A 17,269-nucleotide genomic window follows, 5' to 3' on the forward strand; every position below is an offset into this window, starting at 1 on the left:
ATTTTGAAATGTATACATACTGAAGTAGAGCTAATAAATTAATGTTAGGAACTAAGAATTCTAGCATAGGAGAGAAGGGAAATATAAATTCAAAAAAGTTAACCAAAACCCTTGTAATCTTAATTTTGAATTAATTTATTAGTATGAATCCCTGATCTACCTTACCCTTTCAAAAAAAAATCTATTTCCTAGCTCTGTCTACTAACCCACTTATGGTATAAGCACCCCTAGGGCCCCTTAATGGTCTCTAAATGCCATTTCCTTCTAAAACCAAGGCTTGTTGAAGAACTGGCTGATTCAAGGTCTGGAAAAGGAAACGTACAAGATGAGCCTAGATTATCTTGTCATACCAGAAAGCCAGGAAGCTATTTGAGACTAAGAGGGCTGGTCTAAAAAACAAAGGAACATACTTGAAAAAGCTCCCACTGGCCAAATATGTACAATTTAAATAGCAAAAAAAGAATAATGATTATAATGAGTTTATAATAATACCAAAAAAAAGTAAATAACAAACTCATTGGTCATGTTTAGGTTACTAGGACACCAGTCATTCTGCAAAATGGTGAGTGAAGGCAAAGAAGCAAGAATTTATCTGGTCTCTACTGTATGAACTATATTTCAGAATCAGACAGTTGAGGGAAAGTTCTTTCCAGCTAATAAAGAAGGAGTATTAGAATATCATCATTTTGGAATCTCTAGTAAAACAGCAGATATAGGCGATGCTCATCAAAGGCTGCTAAAACCACTCAATGAAAAAGTCTGATAGGAAACTATAATGGAGGAATTAAGCTGACACTTGAATTTTTCTCAATTCTTAAAAAATCACAAAGAGAGAAAAGCAGACATTCTGTACCTCCTGACATGTTCCTATAGGAAATCTAAAAACTACCCATGAATTCTTGTCAAAAAACAGAACCTCAATCTCATCAAGCTTCTAGAACAGTGCTTTCCCAATAGAAATGTTAGCCACAAGTGCAAATCATACGTGTAATTTAAAATTTCACATTTAAAAAAATGAAATTAATCTTTTTTTAAGTTTATTTATTTATTTGAGAGAGAGAGAGAGAGAGCGCGCGCACGCATGCGCTCATGAGCAGGAGAGGGGCAGAGAGAACCCCAAGCAGGCTCCACGCTGCCAGCGCAGAGCTTGACACGGGGCTCAATCCCACAAACTGCAAGATCATGACCTGAACCAAAACCAAGAGTCCAATGCTTGGCCGATTGAGCCATTCAGGCACTCCAAATTAATCTTAATTACATGTTATGTAATCCAATACATCCAAAATGTTATTTCATTGTGTAATCAATATGAAAAATATTAATGAGACATTATGCCTGCTTCAAGATCCAGGGTGTATCTTACACTTAGAGCATATCTCAGTTCAGACTGGCTATGTTTGAAGTGCTCAATAGCCACATGTGGCGTAGTGGCTACTGTACTGTACAGCACAAATACAGACCTTAACCACTTTACAAAAAATAGAGAGAACAGAGTGCCATGTTAAACATCAACATGGGGATGCAGTCAACCTAATCCAGAATGCAGGAAATCTTATAGGACAAGTGACCCTGTTTTCTTGAACAAATACATTGATATTAAAGAGAGAGAGAGAGAATGGAAGAACTGATATGGAATAAAAGAGACTATCAGAAATGATCCAAGGGTCCTGTTTGCATCTTGATTTGAACAAACCAACTGTGAAAAGCCATTTATGGGACAACTGGAGGAAGGATAACATTTACTAGATAATAGATTATATAACATAATTATTTCTTTAGGTGTGATAATGGCATTGCAGGTATATTTAAAAGAGTATGAGCCCTCATCTCCTTGACATAATGAAATATTTGTGGAAGACGTGACAGGATGACAGGATTTGCTTTACAATAATCCAAGGGAAGGGTTAGATTTTTCACATGTTGAAGCTGGGTGCAAGTATTTGGGAGGTCATTAAATGATTTATTCTACTTTCGTATGTTTGAAAACTTAATACAATCTAAAAATTTGATGAGAGGGAGAAAGCTTTACCTAAGTTAACCATTTAGCAGCTGCAGAAATACTTGTGTGTTCCTTTGCTGAGAATCTGATTGGGCAGCCTCTGCCCAATTCCAACCTTGGAATTCCACTGCCAGACTCTAAGAGCATGCCCTTGCTCTACTGATACCACCCAGCCACCCTCACCCACTCTGGCTGCATGTAAAGAGGGGCAAAATCTCTCAGGAAGGATTTTTAAAAATTTTTAAGTTTTTAATTGTTTGTTTATTTATTTATTTTTGAGAGACAGAGAGAGAGAAAGGGAGGGAGGGAGGGAGGGAGGGAGGGAGGGAAGGAGGAAGGGAAAGAGAGGGAGGGAGGGGCAAGGGCAGGGGCAAAGAGAGTGGGAGACACAAAATCCGAAGCAGGCTCCAGGCTATGAGCTGTCAGCACAGAGCCTGACACGGGGTTCGAACTCATGGACCATGAGATCATACCCTGAACTGAAGTCGGACTCTTAACTGACTGAGCCACCCAGGCGCCCCTCAAGAAGGATTTTTAGATTAAAGTTGTCAAACAACTTACAGCCAGAAGACTCTGGTTTATTTCTGCACCTTCCATCTTTGTCTGTCTATCTGAGTCTCTGGCGTCTGCTGCTCTTTCACTGCCAGCCAAGTCAATAAAAGAGATCCTAGAGAAAAGACACAGCAAGGATAACTTCTTTGGGGCTTTGGTTTATTTTTACAACAGTCAGCATTTTGTGGCGGCAGGAAGAAATTAACACTGGCCCATCCTCAGGAAAGAAAAGACATTACTGTCAGCTTTCCAAAAGTATTTTAAGATCCTGATCTGTCAGCTGTTGATAGCACTGTTCACTCAGACACTTCCATTGGTTTTAATCATTTGTGAGAAAGTATGACTAAAATTAATAAAACATTCTTCCCCCCACAAAAAAAACCCCACCATTCTTCCCATAAAGCTAAATGACTGCAATGCAAATCACGTATGTGACCACTTAGATAATTAAACAGAAACTTCTGTGGGCTGCTTTCCAGCCAAAAAAAAAAAAAAAAAAAAAAAGAAAAGAAAAGAAAAGAAAGTTTAAAAAAAAAAAAAAGAAAAGAAAAAGACTCATTACTGAGAAGTGAGATAGGCTCATCCATCAGTGTGGCAGAGTTTGCTAAGATAGCACCAGGGAAGCAATGAATGTACTCAATTGTCTTATGGCTTCTTTCAAGAAGGCTAGATTAATTTTCTCTCCCCCCTCCCCTTTTTTTTTGGCCTGTAAGCTGAGATGCATTTCCTACTATTCCTTTACTGATACTGTGTTTCATGTTAGAAGCAATCAATGTCCCTTTTAATAACTTAAGCTTGACCAACAATAGGTCATTACTTCATGGTTAATCAACTGATGGCACTTTAATACAATGATTTATTTCAGGGCTAACAACTCTACTCTGTATCCCTGATATTTATTAAAAACTCCATGGTGGCAGAGTGTCCTGTTGTTGATAACACATATTTCAAAGTCACGTTACGGAAAGGCAGACAATGCAGTTCCTTGCATATTTCCAGCTCACCTGCCAAATGTCCTCTTGGCTGAATCTTTGATCTGAATTTGGATGATAGCATGGGAGCGGGAGGAGTCTGCATTAACTCCAGTGGCCCCAGTGCTGCGCTCCTTGCTGCCTTTCAGAATCACCTGAAAATAAAATCCATAGGGTGATTCCCCCAAGAAATAAAAAAGCCCTCTGGTTTCTAAGAGTTGGCTGAGAGCAATAGAGACCAGGCATATACCTTTGTCAGTACACTGCAGTCATTTTCCTTCCAAGCAGAAAGCTGCCTAAACATTAAATCATACAGAGTAAGTACCCAACAGCAATGCAAACAATGTGGAATACTCACCTTGGGGGAGAACATTTAATAGCTGAAGAGCTAATTTACTTCTTGATCTCACAAACTCTTTTTTATATCTTTGATAGATTTAGCCTGACTACAATCTCCAGGGCATGACTTGTCTCCAAAGCAAGGTCCCACAGTAGCCATCTATCTTAGTAACTAAAGCAAAGGACAGAAATGTGTGTCACAGAATGACTAATACACAGGGAAGAAAAAGAGGGAGAGAGAGAGACAGAATCCCAAGCAGGCTCCACACTGTCAGCCTGTCAGCTCAAAGCCTGATGTGGGGCTTGAACTCACAAACCACGAGGTCATGACCTGAAATCCAGAGTTGGCTGCTTACCCTACTGAGCCACCCAGGTGCCCCTAGATTGTATTTTAGAATCAAATTTAGAATATTTTAGATGCACTCATTTTGTAAATAGCTTGCTAAAAGTGTAATAGGTCTATCCGATGAATCTTTTTATAAAGAGAAGAACCTGTTAATTTATAACACTGGACTGTCAACTGCAGAGCTAGTATGTTACTGCTAATTAGAAATCATAAGAATGACAGTAGTAGTCCCTTACACTGGGTGTGGCAGGTCCCCCTGCCCTGCACTGCTAACTAAGCTCGGATGCTGGCTAGGCTGCTTCAGGCACATCTGTAACTGAACCACCTAGTTCAAATGTACTTCTTTATCCTGGCCTCTCTCCTGTCACTCTGACTTCGTGCGTACATAGACTAATGCAAGGATGATGTGTAATGTTCTTTTTATCAAACTTTTCTTTTTTCTCTATTAGAAAAGAAAGACATGCTTACTGTGGAAAACTTGGAAAATGTAGGAAAACTATCAAGAAGAAAATATATACCTCACATAAATCCAGAGTTAACAAGATTCTGGTGTATTTCCTTCTAGTTTTAGGGTTCTCACACCTCTTTTTGTTTTTTGCCTGTTGGTTTTGGTCTTTTACAAGCCCCGCGAAGAGACAGGGGAGATCCTTTAAATCTCTACATCTGTATAAACAATATGCTTGATAAGGGAAGAAACAGAGAAGTTAGTGACTTACCCGAGGTCACATAGGTCAAATATCGTCAGGCTAGGGATAGAAGCCAGGTGGCCTCTGCCACGTGAGAGTAATGATGCTAGGGACACACAGCTGAGAAAGGCCTCAAGGCCACACTAGCTAGGCACAGCGGATACAGACAGACGCTTAGAGGATGGTTTGTGGTTCACCCCCAGGGAAGTCAAGAAAGGTTGGCTTCTGGGGTTCTGTTATAAAGTTTTACACTTGGTTTTTCATGCACCTTGTCCACCTTATCCATCATGATGCATTAGGTACCTGTGAGTACATCCCAGAAAACCTAATGTGTTGAGGATACCTTTCCTGACTAATGACTTTTAGGGAAGGCATGAAGGATTTCTGGTTCTGGTTCAGTTTCCTCAGCTTCAGAAACAGGCTACAATCACCATGCCTTTCAGAAAGTGAAATAAAGCACCTGGGCTCTGATGAGTAAAAATGACTCAGTTTATAAAGGTCATCAGATAGATCAACTTTTTTTAATATTTATTTTTATTTAAAAATTTTTTTTAAGTTTTTTTTTTTTTTTTTTTTTTTGAGAAAGACAGAGACAGCACAAGCAGGGGAGGGGCAGAGAGGTAGAGAGAGAATCCCAAGCAGGCTCTATGCTGCCAGCACATATAGCCCGACACAGGGCTTGAACCCACAAAAAACTGTAAGATCATGACCTGAGCTGAAACCAAGAATCAGACACTTAACCGACTGAGCCATCCATGTGTCCCAATGTTTATTTATTTTTGAGAGAGAACAGGAGTGAGGGAGGTGCATAGAGATGGGGACAGAGAAGTGGGCTTCATGCTGGTAGCAGAGAGCCTGATGTGGGTCTCGAATGCACAGCCCTGAGATCAAGAGTTGCATGCTCCACTGACTGAGCCAGCCAGGTGCCCCAAGAACAAACATTTTTGTGTAAACTTCCAAAACTTTATTTCTTTTCAGAAATGTAAAACAATGAGAGTTTCCTGGGGAAATAGAGCTTTGCAGATCAACATGAGACTCCATGGGCTCCCCAGTACAAGTGAACCAAAAAGAAAAAAGAAGAAGAAAAGGGAAAAACAAAATATTTGGGGGAAAATGCAAGCCTAGGAGCCAAGCAAAAATAGTGCAATCAACTGAAAAATCAGTAGGCTTCCTTTTCCTCTACCACTTCCTCCTTCTTGAATTCTTCCTTCTGTAACTAAAGTCTATTGGGCAAATTTCTAAATCTAGGTCCTTTAGACAAAACATGTTATGTGAGTAGTGAAATGGGGACCTGCCACCAAAGAAACTAAAGACAACTGCTCAATTCTGTTGCCTGGGTAACATTCAAGGACATTATTAATAAAGACTATTAATAAGAACAGATGTGGCAAATTGAACTAGTGTCACACCAACCATTTTCTATATGTTATCTCATTTCCTCCTCTATCATCCAACCCAATCATCTACTATCATCCACATGTTTCAGGCTCAGAAAGGGAAAGGACATGCTGAAGGATACATGTCACCAGGACCCACCTCTGTATGGTTGTAAGGCTTTAATCACTAAGGTTTCTGTGCATATACCGAAGGAGGGCTAGGAGCATGTCAGTAGCATAGGCACTGTGTGCATAGTAAGTCTCTACCACTGGCATACAACCGAGGCTCATCTAGGGGAAGCTTTTGCCATGTGGGCCTCTGTTACCAATTGCGGTTAGGGCAATGATAAAATATGAAACAGGTTTATGAGAAGTTTGAGAATGGATGCCCGTAAGTACATAAAGTGGCTATTGAAATGACTTAAAAATCTGTAAATCTCTACAACTGAAAAAATACTCATCAATTCCCTGACAGAAGAAATCTTGATTCCACAACTGAGAAATGTGAGGAGTCAGTGCGTCCTTGGTAAAGGCAGGGAAGACCTGGTGTCTGCATTGTTAAGACCAGGTAATAAAATACACTTGAAGGAGAGAGTTCCTGGAAGAAGGACAATCCTGTGGGAAAAATACGGCTGCTAGTTGTGCAGGCATGCAAGTGGCCATGCCTGAGTGAACCTGAGGGTGATCTGTGAGGGTGACACTTGAGCAAACACATGGGTGATACTTGAGCAAGCATGTACAGTAACACCTGAGAAAGTGCAACACCTGAGTTAGCAAGTGCTGTTGTTTCGAGTCAGTAAATGTTCATGAGGACATCCATAATTTATATCAACTTTCCATCTTGATCTCAGCTGACTTCTTGTAGACTGAGAGTATCGATGGTGATGATATAGAACACTAACAAGAAACTTCTTTCTGCTTTTTTTTTTTTAAATTTTTTGAGAGAGAGAGAGAGAGAGAGAGAGAGAAAACAGGGGAGGGGCAGAGAGAGAGGGAGAGAGAGAATCCCAAGCAGGCTCTGTAGTCAGCACACAGCCCAATACAGGGCTCAAACTCACAAACCATAAGATCGTGACCTGAGCCGAAATCAAGAGTCGGATGCTCAACCAACTGAGCCACCCAGGTGGCTTTTCTTAGGAAAGATATCTTAAGATAGAGCAGTACCATAAACTCTTCCAAAGGTAGTGGGAGTGATATGACACCAGACTGCCCATTAACACAATTATGGCCATAGCTAAGGGAAAGGGACCTCCTCCTAAACATCTCTTCCTTTCCCATTCAGTTGGTTAAATCTTCAGGGATAAAGGCATCATGGGCAGTAACTCTCCTGTCAAATGAAGGAATGGCTGGGGGAGGTGGGGGCAAGAGAACCACAGGGAACAGGAATATAAGAAACAATTTTCTTAGGACTCCACAATGGAGGGCACTCTGGACAGGTTAAGAATGGTCACAATCTTGGGGCACCTGGGTGGCTTAGTCGGTTGGGCAACCAACTTCACTCAGGTCATGATATCACAGATTGTGAGCTCGAGCCCCGCATCAGGCTCTGTGCTGACAGCTCAGAGCCTGGAGCCTGCTTCGGATTCTGTGTCTCCCTTTCTCTCTGCCCCTCCCCCACTCACACTCTCCTTCAAGAGTAAAAAAACATTAACAAAAAAAAAAAAAAAAGAATGGTCACAATTTCAGGGCACCTGGGTGGCTCAGCTGGTTAAGTGTCTGACTTTGGCTCAGGTTGTGATCTCATGGTTCATGAGTTCGAGCCCCGCTCAGGCTTTCTGCTGTCAGTGAAGAGTCTGCTTCAGATCCTCTGTCCCCCTCTCTTTACCCCTCCCCTGCTCTCTCTCAAAAATAAATAAACATTGGGAAAAAAAAAAAAAAAGAGGGGCACCTGGGTGGCTCAGTCAGGTAAGTGTCTGACTTCGGTCTGGGTCATGATCTTGCGGTTTGTGAGTTCCAGCCCCATACTGGGCTCTGTGCTGACAGCTCAGAGCCTGGAGCCTGCTTCAGATTCGGTCTCCCTCTCTCTGCCCCTCCCCCGCTCATGCTCTGTCTCTCCCTGTCTCTCAATAATAAATAAAAGTTTAAAAAAAAAAAAAAAAAAAAAAGAATGGTCACAATCTCAGGGAAGCCCCTTCAACACATCCCACAAACTTTTGTTGTGCACTTGATTTTACAATTCCTAGAAAGGGGCCCTTGGCTCTTAAGTAACTCTAAAATAGCCACACTCGTGTGCTATCCTCAGATGTTTTATCCCAGGACTTAAGAATATAATAGTCACACAAATATGAGGTCTCAGCCCTTAAGCAAAATTTACTTATTTGTCCTAGGAAAAAGAAACTGTTAGAAAAAGACATCAGTGGGGCGCCTGTGTGGCTCAGTCGGTTAAGTGGCCGACTTCGGCTCAGGTCATGATCTCACGGTCCGTGGGTTTGAGCCCCGCGTCGGGCTCTGTGCTGACAGCTCAGAGCCTGGAGCCTGCTTCAGATTCTGTGTCTCCCTCTCTCTCTGACCCTCCCCCGTTCATGCTCTGTCTCTCTGTCTCAAAAATAAATAAACATTAAAAAAAAAAATTTTTTTTTAAAAAAAAGAAAAAGACATCAGTGGTGGGTCACCCTGCCATTTCATACACCCAAATCCCTGGAAAGGTGTATTGTGAAGCTGTTCTAAAGGAACGTCTGGTCAAGTACCTGGCCTGTCCTTCTAGCCTTCTTTCTTTGACTCTAGCCAGGCTTGCTACTAAAAGAATACTGTAAGAATGATTATAATGGCTGCAGGCTGCATGTCAGAATCACGTGGAGAGCATTTAAAATGACATATACCTTCATACATTGCTGCTGGGAATGTAAAATGGTACAGCCACTTTGGAGAACAGTTTGGCAGTTCCTCAAAAAGTATGACCCAGCAATTCCATTCCTAGGCATAGACTCAAGAGAACTGAAGACATACGTCCACACAAAAACTTATACATGAATGTTTATAGCAGTATTATTCATAACAGTGCTTCTATAAAAGTAAAAACAACCTCTGTGTCTATTAACTAATGAATGGATGAATAAAATATGAATAATATGGGGCACCTAGGTGGTTCAGTCGATTGAATGTCTGACTCTTGATTTCAGCTCAGGTCATGATCCCAGGGTCGTGGGATCAAGCCCTATGCTGGGGTCTGAGCTAAGTGTGGAGACTGTTTGAGATTCTCTCTCCCATTGCCCCTCTCCCCCTCTCCCCCACTCACAAGCTTGCTCTCTCTTTCCCTCTCTAAAATATATATATATATATATATATATATATATATATATATGTATATATATATATATATATATATATATATATATGAATAATGTATCCATAATAGAATATTATTCAGCCACAAGAAGGAATGAAAGTACTTTCATATGCTACAACATGGGTGAGCTTTGAAAATCTGTTAAGTGAAAGAAACTAGAGACAAAAGGTTGCATATTGTAGGATTCCATATATGCTATGGCCAAAATGGGCAAATTCAAAGAGACAGAAATTAGTGGCTGCAAGGCCTGGACGCGAAGGAAATACGGAGCAACTGCTACTGGTACAGGGTTTCATTCTGAAGTGATGAAAATGTTCTGGAATTAGATAGAGGAGATGGCTGCACAACTTTCTGAATATACTTTAAAAATCATTTAACTGCATATTTTAAAAGGGTGATTATTTTATGTGGATTATATTTTAATAAGAAAATTATATTTAAAAACACTGAAGCATACACTTTAAAAAGGTGAATTTTATGGTATGTGACCAATATTTCAGTTCAGGATAACACTAATATCTACATCTAGGCCTGACTGATTTAAAAGATTCTGATTTCATTGACCTCAGAGTCAAGTAAGCATTTAAAGACACTGCAGTGAAACTAGAAAGGCAAGCCACAGAATGACACATGTTTATGACACAAAAAACTAACAAATGACTCACATCTGTATATACACATCAGTAAGAAAAAGACAGACAACCCAAAATGAGGAAAAGACCCTAACTGGCATTCCCCAAAGAGGAAACCCATAAGATAAATTAAAAATATGAAAAGCTATTCAATTTATTTCTCAATCAGCAAAATGGAAAATAAAACTACAATGAGATATAATTAAACAATTCCAGACTGGCAAAAATTTGAAAATCAACAGGAAGTGTTGGCGAGGATGAAGAACAATGGGATTGCTCATACACCACTTGTGGTAGCATACAGAGCTTTGGAAAGCTAATGAAGTGGAAGATCTGCATGTCCTCACAACTAGAACTGTACTGGAATACAGGTATAAGGACATTTCACAGTTACAATGTTCAGAAGAGCCCCCCAAATAGAAACAACCCCAGCTGTCCATTAACAGAATGGTTAAAAGGTGGTATATTCATATGATTGAACACTATATAGCAAATAAGAACAAAACTACAGCCATGTGCAAAAACATAGACTGAACTCAAAAGTATAATGATGAGCAAAAGAAGACAAATAATATGGTGTGATTCTATTCATAAAAGTTAAAAAACAGGTGCACAGTAAGTTATATAGTTAATGGATGAATACATAAGTGGTAAAACTATAAGAAAGAACAAGAAAGTGATTTAGCATAAATGTCAGGAGTACAGGGGACTGTGACTGGCAAGTTGTATAGGGGTTTATGGGGTGCTGAAATGTTCTATTTCTTAATCTGGGTAACTGATTATGAAAGTGGTTGTTTCTTTATTCTATACTATACTACACTATACTATACACATTTAGGCTTTAAGCATATTTCTGTATAGGCTATTTTTCACAATAAAGTGATCTAAGTGGTTGAGGAGCACTGCATTAAAGGACAATTCAACAAAAATATATTTGTACATAAATTAATAAATTCCCAGAAAAGGAAAAAAAAATGATTTTAAACCGTTAACAGTGGATATCTCAGTGGAGAGTAGGGAGTTGTATACAGTAAGTTGGAAGTGGCCTTTATTCTTCTATCTTCTTACATATTTTTGCAAGGTTTGTATCTAATAATGAGCAAGTGTTAAAAGATAACTTTTTAGAAGTTTTTTCAAATTTATTTGAGAGACAGACAGACAGTGCCCCTAAAAGAACTTTTCATGAAAGATTTGGAAATGTCTTTGGAAGGATATACAAAAAAACTTGCCTCAGTTTGAAAAGGGAATAGAAGGGATATTTTTATTGTACCTCTTGAATTCCGAACCCATATGAAAATTACTATTAAAAAAAATTTTTTTTAAGTAATTTCTGCACCCAATGTGGGGCTCAAACTCATGACCCAGAGATCAAGAGTCACATGCTCTACTGAGTCAGTCAAGTGCCCCTTACCCATTAAAATTTTTACTTAAAAGTAAGGATATTTCGGGGCACCTGGGTGGCTCAGTCAGTTAAGTGTCCAACTCTTGACTCCAACTCATGGTCTCACGGTTTGTGAGTTCAAGCCCCACATTAGGTTTCTGTGCTGACAGTGTGGAGCCTGCTTGGGATTCTCTCCCTCTCCCTCTATCTGCCCCTCCCCTGCTGACTCTCTCTCTCTCTCAATATAAGTAAATAAACTTAAAAAAAGAATATTTCTCTCCAGTAGCTTTTCCCACTACCATTAGCAGTCTGTCAAACTAGCACAAGAGTAGCCTCTCATGCACAAGGTTCTCCCACACACTCGATGGCACTTAGACAACAACCCTGTACAGAAAGGAGCTATCCTCTTAGAGGACTCACATTTTACAAATGTTAGGTAGCATGCTTGTCATGGCCCTCTGGCTAAATTCCATTATTCTTGCTAGATAGCAAAATGAATTCTTTCCCTGTACTTAGATTACTATCATGGGGTAGTAAGGAAGAGTTACCTCTAAGAGGAGCTCCACACTCTCCACCTGAAGCTCTTGCAGTCCCACTATCTGTACCACGTGGTTGCTATCTTCTCTTGCAAAGAGCCTGCAGACACAAGAACATGGTTGGTACAACAGACCTGCTATAATGGACTTTGTTCTTGCCTCCCCAGAAACCTTCCACCATTTCCCTATTAGGTAGCAGTTCTGTTATTTGAGTGAGATTGATGTGTATCCTCCCCGCCCCACTCGCACACCTCCTGATCACAGCCCTGGGCTTCAGAGATGGTCCTTGACTATTGTAAACAAATCAACATCTTTGGCTACAATTAAAAGAATGAACATATAATGCAGACATATGCCAATCAACAGATGGTATATTCGTGGCTTTAGTGATTGGTTCAGGAGTGGATATGGGATCTCTGCTGGTTCAATCAGAATAGTTCTTGTTTCTGGTCGTTAGGTGCCTGGGGGTGAGGTGCTGGTGCTCTTTCTGGAAGTGAAAGTATGTGGCCCTGGGAGCAGTGGCAGCCATTCCGTATCTGCTAGCAGGCCAATTTTGAAAGCTAACATCATAGAAGGTAGAGCAGAGAGATGTACAGAAACTGGGTTCTACTCTATTTCCAACATAAGGAGTCTTCATATATCTTCCAAGGGAGGAAGGAAGAGCTGGTGCTATAACTGAATTTCTCAGGCCTATGTATAAGGCTATGGTCTATCATCATCATTAAACCAGATATATCAAGGGGCATATATTGAATCTATCAAAGACTCGAAGATTATTTTTCTCCCTTAATAAGATACTGATTAAGGTTAAGAATGGAATTCCACTTTATACCCAAAAAAGGAAATGATTTTCTCAAAAATTTTTTTAGTTTGTTTCACCCCAAATTTCCAAATTTTTACAGAACTGGAGAAAAACTGCTTCACCAATCCCCATGACCTATCAGAAACTAGTTCTATTAGAACAGTCAGGCTTCTGGAATAAAAGAGGGATCAAGCTTTCAGAGCCCTCAGGTCATTCCTAAACATACAGGCCCTATGCCCTGAGCTCACCCCAGAACAGTTCCTAATGGACAGCCCAAAATGTACTTCTAGCTTTTTAAATTCTATAAGCCAGAAATGTATTTCTATCACTTTTTATGCAAGCCTATAAAAACAATTTATCCTCTACTTTAAGAGTTAATTTGTTGGGGGTTGGGGGTTGCTGGGGGGCTCAGTCAGTTGGTTTGGCTTCTGACTCTTGATTTCAACTCAGGCCATGATCTCACCATTTGTGAGTTTGAGCCCCGAGTTGGGCTCTGTGCTGACAGTGCAGAGCTTGCTTGGGATTCTCTCTCTCCCTCTCTCTCTGTCCCTCCCCCACCTCTCAAAATAAATAAACTGAAAAGAATGCAAATATACAGGGCAATATATCTGAGTCATTCATTAAAGAACCGCACTCACAAATAACTAGATATCCTGACTGTCCCTTCACCCAAAGAAACCAACCAACAAACCAGACACAGACACAGACACACACACACACACACACACACACACACACACACACCACAACAGCTTTTATCCCCTTGCCAACTGTTCTTTAAACAAAGAGGACTTAAACTTCCTGCATTTTGACCTCAAACTTTCTAAATGATTAAGTTCATTCCAGCGTATCATACTCTTAACTCTGGGAAAAGACCATGCAGGCAAAGCATCCCCAGAAAGGAACACAAACTACCCCCTCAAGCAATAAAGGACTGTCCCAAGCCAGCAAGACTCTATCCATGATTGGCCCTAAGACAATGATCAACTTGACTTCACTGCCCACCTGCACAAACCCATTGACCTTTGTCCCACTTTCTCCTTATATAAACCTAGAAATATTTTCGGCACTTTGGAGGCAATCTTTGAAATGTTAGTCCGTTGTCTTCCTGGTGGTAGCCCCACTGAACTAAATTCCTTTCTTGTTTCACCACTACTTGTTTCTCTGCCTTTGGATTTTGTTGGTGGCTAGTGGTTGAACCTGGTCTGTTTGAGACCTCCAGAGCCAGATGCTCTTGCCAGTGTCCAGCTACATTCTGACTGGAAAGATCTCCTAAGTAATAGTGTTGGGGCCTTGGAAGAGAAGCTGTGATTGAGCTAACTTGAGGCTTCAAAAACCAACAGAGGATAATAAAGAAAAGCAACTCTTCTCCAAACCAAACCTAGAGCAGAACCCTCCCTTTATTTGGCAGTTGCTGTGTCAGGACTAAACCCTGAACACCTGTACATCCTCTGAATTGTGGCATACCTAAAGGTCCCCTTCTCTTGGAATAGTCCACAGATGGTGGTCTGCCTAAGCCCAGTTGATGGCTTCTCCAGTTTCACTACTCAATACTCTTATAGGTAACAAAGGCAAGCTGAGAGCATAGTACAAGCGAACACCCCCACCACCCATCCCCCAGGTGGGATTTGTAAAACATTCTTCAGGCACTCCTGGCTGCCCAAGAACAAAGGAAAGGGAAAAACAAATGGTTAACTGATAGAGATCATCATGCAGGACAAGAGTTTGCATCAGTTTGCAACTGTCTTAATAATTTACAAGTAAAAAGGCAATCTCCAGAAACCTATGGACTCAATTTCCTAGAGCCCTAACCTCATTCTCCCCTCCACAGGATAGAAAATCTTTTATAATCAGCCACTCTTCCCAACCCCAGTGCAGCTCTTTCTGCCACGGGTCCTGTCCTCGTGCTTTAATAAAACCACCTTTTTGCACCAAAGACATCTCAAGAGTTCATTCTTGGCCATCTTGGCTCTGGACCCCAACCCTTCAAACGTCAGCACCTTTGGCATGGGGGCCTGCCCTATCACACTCTACTGAACTCAGATGCTCTTCTAGCCCAACCCCCATTCCAGTGTTTGCCTGGAATTTGCACATCCTTTTGGACAGCTCTGTAGGGGCTTGGATACCTTTGCTGGGGGCTAGTTTCTGTCACTGATTTAGTTTCCCCAGCCTACCACCATGCTCTGCCCCAATTCCCTTCTCTCCATTTGTGACTGCTCCCAACATGTCACAGTTCTGGTTAATTCGGTTATGACACTCTTTTATCTTTCCACCCCCCTTATTCCATCTCTCCTCCTTATCCTCCCAGTCAGTCAGTACCTTCACAACTTTGTTGTTTCCTGCTCAGTTAAAGTCAGCTCTTTCAACCTAAACAAAACTTGAGGCCAGAAAAATACAATAGGATTTAAATCCATTTCTAAGTTACTGTATTATGTTTCAAGGGCAACAGTTTAAGACTTAGAAGAGTTAAAAGTCTAACGTGAAGAAGAGAGATGTATTTAAAAAAAAATTTTTTTTTTAACGTTTATTTATTTTTGAGACAGAGAGAGACAGAGCATGAATGGGGAGGGTCAGAGAGAGAGGGAGGGAGACACAGAATCTGAAACAGGCTCCAGGCTCTGAGCGGTCAGCACAGAGCCCGACGCGGGGCTCGAACTCACGGATCGCGAGATCATGATCTGAGCCAAAGTCAGACACTTAACCGACTGAGCCACCCAGGCGCCCCGAGATGTATTTTTTTTAACTGATCTCAGAAAATTATCATTAAGTTTACCCTAAGATTATTGAGAAAAAAAAATAAGAGAAAGCAAGAAACATTATTTATAGTTCTTCCAATGTAATAATAGGCAAAAGAATAGGAAGGTATTTAAGTACATGTTGATATCCTGATTTCCTGAAATCATCACCCTTTCGCAGATCAAAGTAAAAGGGATAGTCTTTTGATAAACATACGGATATAGATCACTTAAAAAATACTAATGGAAGGCTAATTTGCATTCTTTTCTAGCTGAACTGATTTAAAAAATATTCATCTAATTCAGGACACTCATCTCAGAAAAGGGCACTAATATAACAAGACCTTGCATTAAATCCCATGATCATTAATTCTGTGGACCCTCGCTTAAAACAATGAACAGATTTGTAGTTTCCCATTCATAACCAGTACCTTTTTCTTCTATTTAAGAGGTCATAAAGCTGTCCACAGTAGATTTCATAGAAGCTGATCCACACAAAGAGGTGCCTTTTTGGCTGGGACACTTCTAGTTGCCTGAAGATCTCTTTGGCAGCCAGAGCATAGAGTCCTGGGTTCTGATGAGTTCCTATCATGGTGTAGGTCTTCCCAGCACCTGTCTGTCCATATGCGAAGCAAGTGGCATTCCCTCTAGGGGAAAAAAATCATTCATATAACATATACACTAAGAGAAATGTTAATCTACGTACAGATTTTTCATGACCAAAGTCAGGTAGAAACAGAATGCTGTTTATAGCTGACAAAATTCAGCTATGAGCATACAATCCTTTAGGGAGAGGAGGGTTTTACATGATAAAAACACAGGAAGAGGAAAAAACATTCTTAAAGCAGCACATGAGTTTTTTAATAGGAATTTTTCATGGAACTGGTTATATGATAAGTCTGGAAGCAAATAAGAATTCCATGCTAGATGTCCTAGAGAATCTAAGAGATGATTTTGTCTTAATCCGAAAAAGTAAGCTTGATGAAAGAATAGAGAATTAAAATAAATACAAAAATAACAGAAGACCATATGATTAACAGGGTGGTAATGACCACTCATATAAATATTAATGAAGTTTAGATGTGAATAAGCAAGATATTTGAGGAAGGACTCACAGAAGGGTTTTTCTAAGAGCCTCAGTTTTCACTTTCATTAATAAATTAATTAGTTACTTGATTTCTAAGATCCCTTCTAGCTCTGACACCATGTGGTTCTAAGTAAGAATCACTATTCTTGCATGTAGGGTGGGTATGTGCATGGGTATGAGTGTGAAGAACTGCAGAATAAAAGGTGCAGAGGAGAGCTGGGAAACTATCCTGCCAATCACCGCATGTTTTTGGAGGAGCTAGAGGCCAAGATTACCTGAGTATTGGAGGCTCAACTATGTAGTACAGAGTAGAAAATGAACATAATGTTAAGTAATAAGCAGCTATTGCAGACTCTTGAACAGGAAATTGCATGGAGATTAATGATAAAAGTAGCTACTTGCAGTAAGAAAAAAAGTCTGTGAATACACAGAAGTAAGGGAACACTGGAGGTGGGCAGAGAGAAGAACATGAAGAAAGAGGCCTGAAGCCAGAAAGAAACCCAAGAACCAGTAATAGGACAACAGCAAAGGAACCATATAA

The 17,269-nt window shown here is 40.4% G+C and overlaps 1 protein-coding gene across 1 annotated transcript in view; it reads right to left on the minus strand.

The window, feature by feature from the left end:
- The window catches only part of KIF24 (kinesin family member 24), a 74,409-nt gene that overhangs the window by 17,885 nt on the left and 39,255 nt on the right, over window positions 1-17,269 (minus strand). The window contains exons 5-8 of the mRNA XM_015535035.2: window positions 16,073-16,288; window positions 12,117-12,204; window positions 3,556-3,677; window positions 2,561-2,666 (exon numbers count right to left, since the gene is read on the minus strand). Coding sequence (XP_015390521.1) covers window positions 2,561-2,666; window positions 3,556-3,677; window positions 12,117-12,204; window positions 16,073-16,288 — 532 coding nt within the window. The remainder of the gene's footprint in view (window positions 1-2,560; window positions 2,667-3,555; window positions 3,678-12,116; window positions 12,205-16,072; window positions 16,289-17,269) is intronic.

Source organism: Panthera tigris, chromosome D4, assembly GCF_018350195.1.
Source record: "Panthera tigris isolate Pti1 chromosome D4, P.tigris_Pti1_mat1.1, whole genome shotgun sequence".
Taxonomy (NCBI): Eukaryota; Metazoa; Chordata; class Mammalia; order Carnivora; family Felidae; genus Panthera; species Panthera tigris.